Consider the following 13,634-nt stretch of genomic DNA (forward strand, 5'->3'; position numbering starts at 1 on the left):
GTATAAGAGCGTGAGTCTATATGCGTGTTTGGATGTGGTCTATATGAGTGAGTTTAAATGTGTGTCTGGGTGTGGTCTATATGAATGTGAGTTTATATGCATGGCTGGGTGTGGTCTATATGAGTGTGAGTTTATATGTGTGTCTGGGTGTGGTCTATATGAGTGTGAATTTATATGTGTGTGGGTGTGGTCTATATGTGTGTGAGTTTATATGTGTGTCTGGGTGTGGTCTATGAGTGTGAGTCTATATGTGTGTCTAGGTGTGGTCTGTATGAGTGAGTTTATATATGTGTTTAGTTGTGGTCTATATGAGTGTGAGTTTATATACGTGTTTGGGTGTGGTCTATATGAGTGTGAGTTTATATGCGTGTTTGGGTGTGGTCTATATGTATGTGAGTTTATATGCGTGTCTAGGTGTGGTCCATATAAGTGTGAGTTTATATATGTGTTTAGGTGTGGTCTATATGAGTGTGAGTTTATATGCGTGTTTGGGTGTGGTCTATATGTATGTGAGTTTATATACGTGTTTGGGTGTGGTCTATATGAGTGTGAGTTTATATATGTGTTTAGGTGTGGTCTATATGAGTGTGAGTTTATATGCGTTTTTGGGTGTTGTCTATATGAGTGTGAGTTTATATGCATGTCTAAGTGTGGTCTATATGTATGTGAGTTTATATGTGTGTCTAGGTGTGGTCTATATAAGTGTGAGTCTATATGCATGTCTGGGTGTGGTCTATATGAGTGTGAGTTTATATGCATGTCTAGGTGTGGTCTATATGAGTGTGAGTTTATATGCATGTCTAGGTGTGGTCTATATGAGTGTGAGTTTATATGCGTGTCTAAATGTGGTCTATATGAGTGTGAGTCTATATGCGTGTTTGGGTGTGGTCTATATGAATGTGAATTTGTATGCGTGTTTGGGTGTGGTCTATATGAGTATGAGTTTATATGCGTGTTTGGGTGTGGTCTATATGAGTGTGAGTCTATATGCATATCTAGGTGTGGTCTATATGAGTGTGAGTTTATATGCATATCTAGGTGTGGTCTATGAGTGTGAGTCTATATGCGTGTCTGGGTGTGGTCTATATGAGTGTGAGTCTATATGCGTGTCTGGGTGTGGTCTATATGAGTCTATATGCATATCTAGGTGTGGTCTATATGAGTGTGAGTCTATACGCGTGTCTGGGTGTGGTCTATATGAGTCTATATGCATATCTAGGCGTGGTCTATATGAGTGTGAGTTTATATGCATATTTAGGCGTGGTCTATATGAGTGTGAGTTTATATGCATATTTAGGCGTGGTCTATATGAGTGTGAGTCTATATGCATGTCTGGGTGTGGTCTATATGAGTGTGAGTCTATATGCGTGTCTAGGTGTGGTCTATATGAGTATGAGTCTATATGCGTGTCTGGGTGTGGTCTATAGGAGTGTGAGTCTATATGCGTGTCTAGGTGTGGTCTATATGAGTGTGAGTCTATATGGTGTCTGGGTGTGGTCTATATGAGTAGTGAGTTTACTTGCGTGTCTGGGTGTGGTCTATACGAGTGTGAGTTTATATGCGTTTCTAGGTGTGGTCTATATGAGTGTGAGTTTATATCCGTGTCTGAGTGTGGTCTATAGGAGTGTAAGTCTATATTCGTGTTTGGGTGTGGTCTATATGAGTGTGAGTCTATATGTGTGTCTGGGTGTGGTCTATATGAGTGTGAGTCTATATGCGTGTCTGGGTGTGGTCTATATGAGTAGTGAGTTTACTTGCGTGTCTGGGTGTGGTCTATATGAGTGTGAGTTTATATGCGTGTCTAGGTGTGGTCTATATGAGTGTGAGTTTATATGCGTGTGGTCTATATGAGTGTGAGTTTATATGCGTGTCTAGGTGTGGTGTATATGAGTGTGAGTTTATATGCGTGTCTAGGTGTGGTCTATATGAGTGAGTCTATATGCGTGTTTGAGTGTGGTCTATATGAGTGTGAGTTTATATGAGTGTCTAGGTGTGGTCTATATGAGTGTGAGTTTATATGAGTGTCTAGGTGTGGTCTATATGAGTGTGAGTCTATATGCGTGTCTGAGTGTGGTCTATATGAGTGTGAGTTTATATTCGTGTTTGGGTGTGGTCTATATGAGTGTGAGTTTATATGCGTGTCTAGGTGTGGTCTATATGAGTGTGAGTCTATATGCGTGTCTGAGTGTGGTCTATATGAGTGTGAGTTTATATGCGTGTTTGGGTGTGGTCTATATGAGTGAGTTTATATGCGTGTTTGGGTGAGGTCTATATGCGTGTGAGTTTATATGCGTGTCTGGGTGTGGTCTATATCAGTGTGAGTCTATATGCGTGTCTGAGTGTGGTCTATATGAGTGTGAGTTTATATGCGTGTTTGGGTGTGGTCTATATGAGTGTGAGTCTATATTCGTGTTTGGGTGTGGTCTATATGAGTGTGAGTCTATATGCGTGTCTGAGTGTGGTCTATATGAGTGTGAGTTTATATGCGTGTCTGGGTGTGGTCTATATGAGTGTGAGTCTATATATGCGTGTCTGGGTGTGGTCTATATGAGTCTATATGCATATCTAGGTGTGGTCTATATGAGTGTGAGTCTATACGCGTGTCTGGGTGTGGTCTATATGAGTCTATATGCATATCTAGGCGTGGTCTATATGAGTGTGAGTTTATATGCATATTTAGGCGTGGTCTATATGAGTGTGAGTTTATATGCATATTTAGGCGTGGTCTATATGAGTGTGAGTCTATATGCATGTCTGGGTGTGGTCTATATGAGTGTGAGTCTATATGCGTGTCTAGGTGTGGTCTATATGAGTATGAGTCTATATGCGTGTCTGGGTGTGGTCTATAGGAGTGTGAGTCTATATGCGTGTCTAGGTGTGGTCTATATGAGTGTGAGTCTATATGGTGTCTGGGTGTGGTCTATATGAGTAGTGAGTTTACTTGCGTGTCTGGGTGTGGTCTATACGAGTGTGAGTTTATATGCGTTTCTAGGTGTGGTCTATATGAGTGTGAGTTTATATCCGTGTCTGAGTGTGGTCTATAGGAGTGTAAGTCTATATTCGTGTTTGGGTGTGGTCTATATGAGTGTGAGTCTATATGTGTGTCTGGGTGTGGTCTATATGAGTGTGAGTCTATATGCGTGTCTGGGTGTGGTCTATATGAGTAGTGAGTTTACTTGCGTGTCTGGGTGTGGTCTATATGAGTGTGAGTTTATATGCGTGTCTAGGTGTGGTCTATATGAGTGTGAGTTTATATGCGTGTGGTCTATATGAGTGTGAGTTTATATGCGTGTCTAGGTGTGGTGTATATGAGTGTGAGTTTATATGCGTGTCTAGGTGTGGTCTATATGAGTGAGTCTATATGCGTGTTTGAGTGTGGTCTATATGAGTGTGAGTTTATATGAGTGTCTAGGTGTGGTCTATATGAGTGTGAGTTTATATGAGTGTCTAGGTGTGGTCTATATGAGTGTGAGTCTATATGCGTGTCTAGGTGTGGTCTATATGAGTGTGAGTCTATATGCGTGTCTGAGTGTGGTCTATATGAGTGTGAGTTTATATTCGTGTTTGGGTGTGGTCTATATGAGTGTGAGTTTATATGCGTGTCTAGGTGTGATCTATATGAGTGTGAGTCTATATGCGTGTCTGAGTGTGGTCTATATGAGTGTGAGTTTATATGCGTGTTTGGGTGTGGTCTATATGAGTGAGTTTATATGCGTGTTTGGGTGAGGTCTATATGCGTGTGAGTTTATATGCGTGTCTGGGTGTGGTCTATATCAGTGTGAGTCTATATGCGTGTCTGAGTGTGGTCTATATGAGTGTGAGTTTATATGCGTGTTTGGGTGTGGTCTATATGAGTGTGAGTCTATATTCGTGTTTGGGTGTGGTCTATATGAGTGTGAGTCTATATGCGTGTCTGAGTGTGGTCTATATGAGTGTGAGTTTATATGCGTGTCTAGGTGTGGTCTATATGAGTGTGAGTTTATATATGTGTTTAGGTGTGGTCTATATGAGTGTGAGTTTATATGCATGTTTGGGTGTGGTCTATATGTGTGTGAGTTTATATGCATGTCTGGGTGTGGTCTATATGAGTGTGAGTCTATATGCGTGTCTGAGTGTGGTCTATATGAGTGTGAGTTTATATGCATGTTTGGGTGTGGTCTATATGTGTGTGAGTTTATATGCATGTCTAGGTGTGGTCTATATGAGTGTGAGTCTATATGCGTGTCTGAGTGTGGTCTATATGAGTGTGAGTTTATATGCATGTTTGGGTGTGGTCTATATGAGTGTGAGTTTATATGCGTGTCTAGGTGTGGTCTATATGAGTGTGAGTTTATATATGTGTTTAGGTGTGGTCTATATGAGTGTGAGTTTATATGCATGTTTGGGTGTGGTCTATATGTGTGTGAGTCTATATGCGTGTCTGGGTGTGGTCTATATGAGTGTGAGTCTATATTCGTGTTTGGGTGTGGTCTATATGAGTGTGAGTTTATATGCGTGTCTAGGTGTGGTCTATATGAGTGTGAGTCTATATGCGTGTTTGGGTGTGGTCTATATGAGTGTGAGTTTATATGCGTGTTTGGGTGAGGTCTATATGTGTGTGAGTTTATATGCGTGTCTGGGTGTGGTCTATATGAGTGTGAGTCTATATGCGTGTCTGAGTGTGGTCTATATGAGTGTGAGTCTATATGCGTGTCTTAGTGTGGTCTATATGAGTGTGAGTTTATATGCGTGTCTAGGTGTGGTCTATATGAGTGTGAGTTTATATATGTATTTAGGTGTGGTCTATATGAGTGTGAGTTTATATGCATGTTTGGGTGTGGTCTATATGTGTGTGTTTATATGCATGTCTGGGTGTGGTCTATATGAGTGTGAGTCTATATGCGTGTCTGGGTGTGGTCTATATGAGTAGTGAGTTTACTTGCATGTCTGGGTGTGGTCTATATGCGTGTCTAGGTGTGGTCTATATGAGTGTGAGTCTATATGTGTGTCTGAGTGTAGTCTATACGAGTGTGAGTTTATATGCGTGTCTAGGTGTGGTCTATATGAATGTGGGTTTATATGCGTGTCTGAGTGTGGTCTATATGAGTTTGAGTCTTTATTCATGTTTGGGTGTGGTCTATATGAGTGTGAGTTTATATTATATGTGTGTCTGGGTGTGGTCTATATTAGTGTGAGTTTATATGCGTGTTTGGGTGTGGTCTATATGAGTGTGAGTTTATATGCGTGTCCGGGTGTGGTCTATATGTGTGTGAGTCTATATGGGTGTCTGGGTGTGGTCTATATGAGTAGTGAGTCTATATGGGTGTCTGGGTGTGGTCTATATGAGGAGTGAGTTTATATGCGTGTCTGGGTGTGGTCTATATGAGTGTGAGTCTATATGGGTGTCTGGGTGTGGTCTATATGAGTAGTGAGTTTATATGCGTGTCTGGGTGTGGTCTATATGAGTGTGAGTTTATATGCGTGTCTGGGTGTGGTCTATATGAGTGTGAGTTTATATGCGTGTCTGGGTGTGGTCTATATGAGTGTGAGTCTATATGCGTGTCTGGGTGTGGTCTATATGAGTGTGAGTCTATATGCGTGTCTGGGTGTGGTCTATATGAGTGAGAGTCTATATGCGTGTCTAGGTGTGAGTCTATATGAGTGTGAGTCTATATGAGTGTGAGTCTATATGCATATCTAGGCGTGGTCTATATGAGTGTGAGTCTATATGCGTGTCTAGGTGTGGTCTATATGAGTGTGAGTCTATATGCGTGTCTAGGTGTGGTCTATATGAGTGTGAGTCTATATGCATATCTAGGTGTGGTCTATATGAGTGTGAGTCTATATGCATATCTAGGCGTGGTCTATATGAGTGTGAGTCTATATGCGTGTCTAGGTGTGGTCTATATGAGTGAGTTTATATGCGTGTCTAAGTGTGGTCTATATGAGTGTGAGTCTATATGCATATCTAGGCGTGGTCTATATGAGTGTGAGTCTATATGCGTGTCTAGGTGTGGTCTATATGAGTGAGTCTATATGCGTGTCTAGGTGTGGTCTATATGAGTGTGAGTCTATATGCATATCTAGGCGTGGTCTATATGAGTGTGAGTCTATATGCATATCTAGGCGTGGTCTATATGAGTGTGAGTCTATATGCGTGTCTAGGTGTGGTCTATATGAGTGAGTTTATATGCGTGTCTAAGTGTGGTCTATATGAGTGTGAGTCTATATGCATATCTAGGCGTGGTCTATATGAGTGTGAGTCTATATGCGTGTCTAGGTGTGGTCTATATGAGTGAGTTTATATGCGTGTCTAAGTGTGGTCTATATGAGTGTGAGTCTATATGCATATCTAGGCGTGGTCTATATGAGTGAGTTTATATGCGTGTCTAAGTGTGGTCTATATGAGTGTGAGTCTATATGCATATCTAGGCGTGGTCTATATGAGTGTGAGTCTATATGCGTGTCTGGGTGTGGTCTATATGAGTGTGAGTCTATATGCGTGTGTAGGTGTGGTCTATATGAGTGTGAGTCTATATGCGTGTGTAGGTGTGGTCTATATGAGTGTGAGTCTATATGCGTGTGTAGGTGTGGTCTATATGAGTGAGAGTCTATATGCGTGTCTGGGTGTGGTCTATATGAGTGAGAGTCTATATGCGTGTCTGGGTGTGGTCTATATGAGTGTGAGTCTATATGCGTGTGTAGGTGTGGTCTATATGAGTCTCCTGAGCTTACCTAGGTTTGTATTTCAACAAAGATACCAATAGAAATACTTTGCATACTTGCATATGTCTGATGCATGAAGCTAAATTTTGACTTTCATGTTTCTTTATGCTACTTGTATCAAGTGAACGCCTTCCCTGTGTATATCTAAAATATTTATAAGAAGAACATGGAAATTTAAATATTGGAAGTTGTTTCATTTTTTAGAAAAGTAATTTAACATATTATTTAAGAGGCTGCTTGTTTATCTGAGAGGAGCAGCTGCTGCATCTAGATGAGCTACTAGTTATTAGAGAGCCTGTGAGTCAGATGAATTCAGCAATGTTTCTGTGTAGCCTTTTACTCTGTGTATCAGTAGTTCACACTCGCACTGCTCTGTTGTTTACTGACAAAAGAGTCTGAAATGTTACTTTTACACTGCAAGTTGTGAAATTGTGATTGTATTAAAGGGACAGTCTACAATATAATTGTTATTGTTTTAAAAGATAGATAATCCCTTTATTACCCATTCCCCAGTTTTCCATAATCAACACTGTTATATTAATATCCCTTTTACCTCTGTGATTACCTTGTATCTAAGCCTTTTCTGTCAGCCCCCTGATCACATGTAGCTATGTATTATCTATTGACTTGCATTTAGTACTGTGTGGTGCTAAATCTTAAATAACTCCCCGGGCATGGGCACATCTATATGGCCCACATGAACTATCAGTCTCTTGTTGTGAAAAGCAATACAAAAATCATGTGACAAGAGGCGGCCTTCAAGGGCTTAGAAATTAGCATATGAGTCTACCTAGGTTTAGTTTTAACTAAGAATACAAAGATAATAAAGCAAATTTGATGATAAAAGTTAATTGGAAAGTTGATAAAAATGTCAAGTCCTATCTGCATCATGAAAGTTTATTTTTGACTAGACTGTCCCTTTAACTATTACAGCTCTCTGGAGGGAGGCCAAGGGCTTACAATTTCACACTGAGCAATTTAATTCACAAGTCAGTGTATAAATAAAAACTACTTCAATAAATAATACAAGTCTATGACATACATTTTAGTAGGTGCTCTTACATTCTGATGCTGCTTAATGTAATGTCTTTTTTTTCTTCATTGTACCTTTAACAATCTATACGGTTTTGCAGATGAAGTCTCGCGTGACTATGCATATGGACAGTCTGATCCGCTAATTCGCAGCTGTTTGCTAGTTCCGTGGCAACCTGTAGACCTGACTCACGTACGCCATCATACACCTGAACCATCTAATGCCCATTATGAGGTACAGAATTCTGTCTGTTCAAGCACCCTATTTTAATAAAATGTTAAATAAAACCTAACCTCTTTAGTTTAGATGCATCTAAATAATTTGCTGATGTGGATGTGTTGTCATGCTGGGAGAACAGCGCCACAAATGTATACCCGTAGCAATCCAAAAGTATTTTATTAATAACATTTTTGCATTAAATCTCATGCACGCCTGACTCATAGGGCTCGATTTATCCAGCCCTTCTCCTCCCTATGACTGCAGCTCATCAGACCGCTGCTTCCCTACCCTCTTCTCTACCTCTTAGGTCCGACCAGGGATATTGACAGCTCCTGCCCATACATGATTGGCTGTGCGTGGGCAGGGGGCAGGATTGCCCACAAGCACAAAATACAGATTTTGTGCAATGTTAAATTCTGGCAGCGGATTGCTGCCTGCCATAGGAGAGCTGGGGTGAATTATGTATTCCCCTGTCCGCCCTTGCTTGATAAATCGAGCTCATAAGGAGTTGTAAATGTACAGTTGTGCTCATAAGTTTACATACCCTGGCAGAATTTTTGATTTCTTTGCCATTTTTCAGAGAATATGAATGATAACACAAAAACTTTTCTTTCACTCAAGGTTAGTGTGTGGCTGAAACCATTTATTAACTGTGTTTACTCTTTTTAAATCATAATGACAACAGAAACTGCCCAAATGACCCTGATCAGAAGTTTACATACCCAGGTGATTTTAGCCTGATAACATGCACACAAGTTGACACAAAGGGGTTTGAATGGATATTAAAGGTAACGATCCTCACCTGTGATCTGTTTGCTTGTAATTAGTGTGTGTGTATAAAAGGTCAATGAGTTTCTGGACTCCTGACAGACCCTTGCATCTTTCATCCAGTGCTGCACTGACGTTTCTGGATTCTGAGTCATAGGTAAAGAAAAAGAATTGTCAAAAGATCTGCAGGAAAAGGTAGTTGAACTGTATAAAACAGGAAAGGGATATAAAAAGATATCCAGGCAATTGAGAATGCAAATCAGCAGTGTTCAAACTCTAATCAGGAAGTGGAAAATGAGGCGTTCTGTTTGATCACATACTGCATTCATCTTGTCATCAATTCTGACCAAATTTCCTGTGCCTTTTGTAGCTCACACATCCCCAAAACATCAGCGATCCACCTCCGTGTTTCACAGTAGGAATGGTGTACCTTTCATCATAGGCCTTGTTGACTCCTCTCCAAATGTAGCGTTTATGGTTGTGGCCAAAAAGCTCAATTTTGGTCTCATCACTCCAAATGACTTTTTGCCAGGTTTGAGGCTTGTCTCTGTGCTGTTTGGCGTATTGTAAGCGGGATACTTTGTGGCATTTGCATAGTAATGGCTTTCTTCTGGCGACTCAACCATGCAGCCCATCTTTCTTCAAGTGCCTCCTTATTGTGCATCTTGAAACAGCCACACCACATGTTTTCAAAGAGTCCTTTATTTCACCTGAAGTTATTTGTGGGTTTTTCTTTGCATCCCGAACAATTTTCCTGGCAGTTGTGGCTGAAATGTTAGTTGGTCTACCTGACCATGGTTTGGTTTCAACAGAACCCCTCATTTTCTACTTCTTTATTAGAGTTTGAACACTGCTGATTTGCATTCTCAATTCCTTGGATATCTTTTTATATCCCTTTCCTTTTTTTTTTTTTTTTTAAATATTTTTATTGAGGTGAAAGATAAAGTAATACATAGTAACCACATACATAGGCCTCCAGCCAGTGGGGGCGGTTTAGAAAAGTATACATCACTGTTTATACACAGAGCGTTACATCAAAAATAGAAGGCATGCAAACATTTCAGACAATAAGAAACTAATAACCATAAGCAATTCCAAGAAATGTAATGTAGTCTAAGTGGTTAATGAACCTGTGAATCAACCTCAGATTTTAAAGTTTATGGTATATAGGACCCCTTTTTAGGTCCTCACATCTGTATCTTCTTATTAAATTCAATAACATATAGGGTCAAATATAAGCCCTTTTTGCTAGATTGGTACAAAGATAAGTGAATAGAGTATGGGGGGAGGGATTATTATATAGGGCCCTTTTTGGGTCCTCCAGACTATAAACATATACCTATATCACAGAAAGGTTTATCAACCATAACTGTAATGAAGGACTCTTATGTATTTTTTTTTCGGGGGTCTTCGATGGGATCTGTGTCCCTTAGCTTAATAAATAAGCTCCAAAAAGGGGGGGGGGGCGGAGCCTAGTAATATAGAATATGAGTAAAATAAACTAAACTGATGTCATCAGCCGTATCCAGGCATAATCTAAAATCTGGTATATAATTCCTGCAACATAGAATTTACAATTGAAACTACAGCTGCAGCTCAAGTATCTATTTAGGACACTAATATCAAAAACCCATCTATAGCCACAGATAGGTATGTTTAGGTGGCAGTTGGGCTAATCATTGTTAAAATGGTTGAACAGTAAACCAGCTCTAATAATCTGTGTGTAGGAGACATGAGGGCCAACATGACTGCCTCTCAAATGTTTGTATATAAAGTAGTACATTTTAACAATCAGCATTTAGGACATCATCTTATAGGGTCTATCAATTACTAACAAACATAATAACAGGAATCTATATATGAGTGCAACTTAAAGTGTTAAGTGGGTATATGTGCCTTAACAAATTGTAGCATAAGGTAGCTAAGGACTCATATTAACTTTGAGTAATGGATGTTCTGATTGTCACGTAGCGTTGTAGGAGGGAATAAGTGATATCCATTAGTTATATGATATGGTGGTACAAATATGCACCTATCTGTTAAATTACTATGGTGCATATAAGGTGGAATCTAACTAGTACGTCGCCAGACTATCTGCCTCACAATATCCTATAGGCTAGAGGCGACCTAGCATTTGAACAGGATGTCTCCATGTGAGCTTCCCCCCAACATGTCAAGAGTATACATACTGATGAGCTTACCTGGCGCCTAGGGTAGCCCGATAAATAATTTTGTACTTGCTCCCACTTAAGTTAAAATACTATACAGCACTGAATAGATAGAGAGCATTGGAGGTGAAGTATTTTGCAGTTTGATCGTTTCCAACAAAATGAGAGTCACATCCTTACCTTCAGATAGAAAAGCAAAGTTCTGGATATAACCTATACCATATCATAAGCTGTAACAAATGGGAATATGCAGGTGATAATGTATTCACACACAGAAAAGAATATGCTACTTTTGTCAATGCACATAATAACCAAGTAGTAGTGGCATACATTCCTGAATAAATATGGGGCATCTTAATCTATTCCGAGTATCTTAAAGGGACACTGTACCCAAAATTTTTCTTTTGTAATTCAGAAAGAGCATGCAATTTTAAGCAACTTTCTAATTTACTCCTATTATCAATTTTTCTTCATTCTCTTGCTATCATTATTTGAAAAAGAAGGCATCTAAGCTTTTTTTTGGTTTCAGTACTCTGGACAGAACTTTTTTATTGGTGGATGAATTTATCCACCAATCAGCAAGGACAACCCAGGTTGTTCACCAAAAATGGGCCGGCATCTAAACTTACATTCTTGCATTTCAAATAAAGATACCAAGAGAATGAAGAAAATTTGATAATAGGAGTAAATTAGAAAGTTGCTTAAAATTTCATGCTCAATCTGAATCACGAAAGAAAATTTTTGGTTACAGTGTCCCTTTAAGTAGATGAAATGAGACCATGTAAGCCACCCCTCTATACATAAATATCTAACTAATTTATAATCCTAGTCTTAATCAGATATTCACTTGTACACGTATTAGAGAGAACTATATATTAACAATAAAGCTTGAGTAGGAGAGTTTAGAACAGAACAGCATGTTAAATTAACTGCAGAACAATCGAAACAGTAAACTATTTGGGACTCAGTTAATATAACAGCCTTCGGCACTTGGAGAGAGCCGAGGCATAAGTGCATTGGGAAGTGTCTACCAGTAATTTACAGCTACGGTGTCGTGGCAGCAACAAAAAGCAAATTTATCTAGAATTAACCTTTTCAGCATTACAGACTGAAACGCGTCTTAGACTAATATAGTGTAGGTAAAATGCTATATATTATAACGTTTCAAACATTACCCAACATCTAATTAGCAGTCCATCCACACTGCATCTGTTTCATATAAAGTCACAAGTCTGTGTTTTCTGACTTCTTCGTCGTCATGGGGGGTAACCATAATTAGAAGACTTTACTATCAAATGGTGTGTACCCCCTCACATGAGAAGCAAAGTTCCCTAACCCAAACTGGTGGCTCCGGTGTTTTGTCTGACAGTCTCCTTAGCCTCAACAGAACCCTGCATATGTAGGGAGGTAAGTGTAACACACAGAGCTGTCCCTCAGACTCTCCACACACATCTGAAGAGTAAAAAAGTCCAGAATATGTGAGCAATATAGACAGAGCATACAATTGTCAAGTCTGGAATAAAATAAACCTAGCATTAGTTTAGGGATCTCCCCTTAGTGTATCCTCTAAGTAGGTAGACTGGGGTCAAATAGCTGTGCAAGCTTAAAGTTAATCCTGTAGACACAGACCCACCTGGGTCCCATAATGGCAACTGTTGCATCGGCTTTGAACCTAGAAGAATTTGCCCCTTAACAACAATAGGCATCGTTCTCGATCCTTCAAGTTGGAGCTAGGAATCATCTACCTTCCTCAACCAGTGCTTGTAGAGGAGAGGAGCTCCGTTTGCGAAGCTCTCAGAATCAGACTGCGTCACATTTAACGACCATGCGTGCCGCTTCCCCTGTGCCGATGATTCAAGATTCTCAGGCCCGTAGGAAAAACCTGTTCCCTGCGCAGGAACCCCTATCGGTCCATATTCTCCATCACGATCAGTAAGAACACACGTAAACCTCGGGGTACTCACAGGCGGCGTGAGAGGGGGATCTCTGCATAGTGTGGTTAAAAGTCCTAAGCCATAATTGCTCTCAGGGAGCAGTGTAGAGGCATCCGGCTCATTAACCCTGCATGGCAGTGATGCTGTTCTCTCCTGTCTCTCAGCGCATCTAGTCTCCATTGAAATGCCCGTATGTGGGGTTTTGTGTAGTAGACGCTGAAGTTGAACCAGCATGTCCCTTCTGAATTCTGCCAGTTCGGTTTGTATCGCCACGTGGAGGTCTTCCATGGTGCCGTTCTGTAAAGTGGTGTATGGGCGCCTTGGCCACTTGAATAATCCCAAATTTCTTTCTTACTGAGGTCACTGCACTATTGGTATAAGTGTCTGAGGATTTTTAAGGAAATTAGAGCTTATACGCAACAAATATCCCCAGATATAATAACTTTGAGCAGGGAGCTCTCTGCAAACACGTCTGAACTCTTCGGTAGCTGACTCCGCCCCATCCCTTTCCTGTTTTATACAGTTCAACTACCTTTTCCCGCAGATCCATTGACAATTCTTTTGCTTTCCCCATGACTCAGAATCCAGAAACATCAGTGCAGCACTAGATGAAAGATGCAAGGGTCTGTCAGGAGTCCAGACACTCATTGACCTTTTATACACACACACTTATTACAAGCAAACAGATCACAGGTGAGGATGGTTACCTTTAATAGCCATTCAAACCCCTTTGTGTCAACTTGTGTGCATGTTATCAGGCTAAAATCACCTGGGTATGTAAACTTCTGATCAGGGTCATTTGGGTAG

At 40.2% G+C, this 13,634-nt stretch overlaps 1 protein-coding gene across 1 annotated transcript in view; it reads left to right on the forward strand.

The window, feature by feature from the left end:
• Positions 1-13,634, forward strand: part of TTLL12 (tubulin tyrosine ligase like 12) — a 114,749-nt gene that overhangs the window by 40,075 nt on the left and 61,040 nt on the right. The window contains exon 5 of the mRNA XM_053719056.1: positions 7,839-7,972. Within this exon, the coding sequence (XP_053575031.1) occupies positions 7,839-7,972 (134 nt within the window). The remainder of the gene's footprint in view (positions 1-7,838; positions 7,973-13,634) is intronic.

Source organism: Bombina bombina, chromosome 6, assembly GCF_027579735.1.
Source record: "Bombina bombina isolate aBomBom1 chromosome 6, aBomBom1.pri, whole genome shotgun sequence".
Lineage (NCBI taxonomy): Eukaryota > Metazoa > Chordata > Amphibia > Anura > Bombinatoridae > Bombina > Bombina bombina.